Here is a 217-nt window from a genome sequence, read left to right as displayed (position 1 = left end):
CACCGATGAGCTCCACGAACTGCAGGACAGAGAAGAGCACCCCGATTACCGGCAGCTGCTCCCTGCCCGTGCCTGCTGCGCGCCCGGCGTCGGGCATGCCTCACCTCGTCGTGGGGAAAGGCCGCACACTGCTGCTCCACGAAGCACCTCAGGAAGGGCACGGGGATGAAGCAGAAGAGGATGATGAGGAAGACGGCCCCGCTGATCACGCCCTGTG

General features: G+C 65.4%; 1 protein-coding gene across 1 annotated transcript in view; it reads right to left on the bottom strand.

Annotated features, from left to right (window-relative positions):
• Positions 1-212, bottom strand: part of DPAGT1 (dolichyl-phosphate (UDP-N-acetylglucosamine) N-acetylglucosaminephosphotransferase 1 (GlcNAc-1-P transferase)) — a gene marked incomplete at its 5' end in the record, with an annotated part of 4,216 nt that extends 4,004 nt beyond the window's left edge. The window contains 2 exons of the mRNA XM_010131737.1: positions 3-19; positions 105-212. Coding sequence (XP_010130039.1) covers positions 3-19; positions 105-212 — 125 coding nt within the window. The remainder of the gene's footprint in view (positions 1-2; positions 20-104) is intronic.
• Between the last annotated feature and the right edge of the window lie 5 nt (positions 213-217).

The sequence above is a fragment of the Buceros rhinoceros genome, unplaced genomic scaffold (assembly GCF_000710305.1).
Source record: "Buceros rhinoceros silvestris isolate BGI_N320 unplaced genomic scaffold, ASM71030v1 scaffold36182, whole genome shotgun sequence".
In the NCBI taxonomy this organism is placed as follows: Eukaryota; Metazoa; Chordata; class Aves; order Bucerotiformes; family Bucerotidae; genus Buceros; species Buceros rhinoceros.
This window is presented reverse-complemented; position numbering and strand designations above follow the sequence as displayed.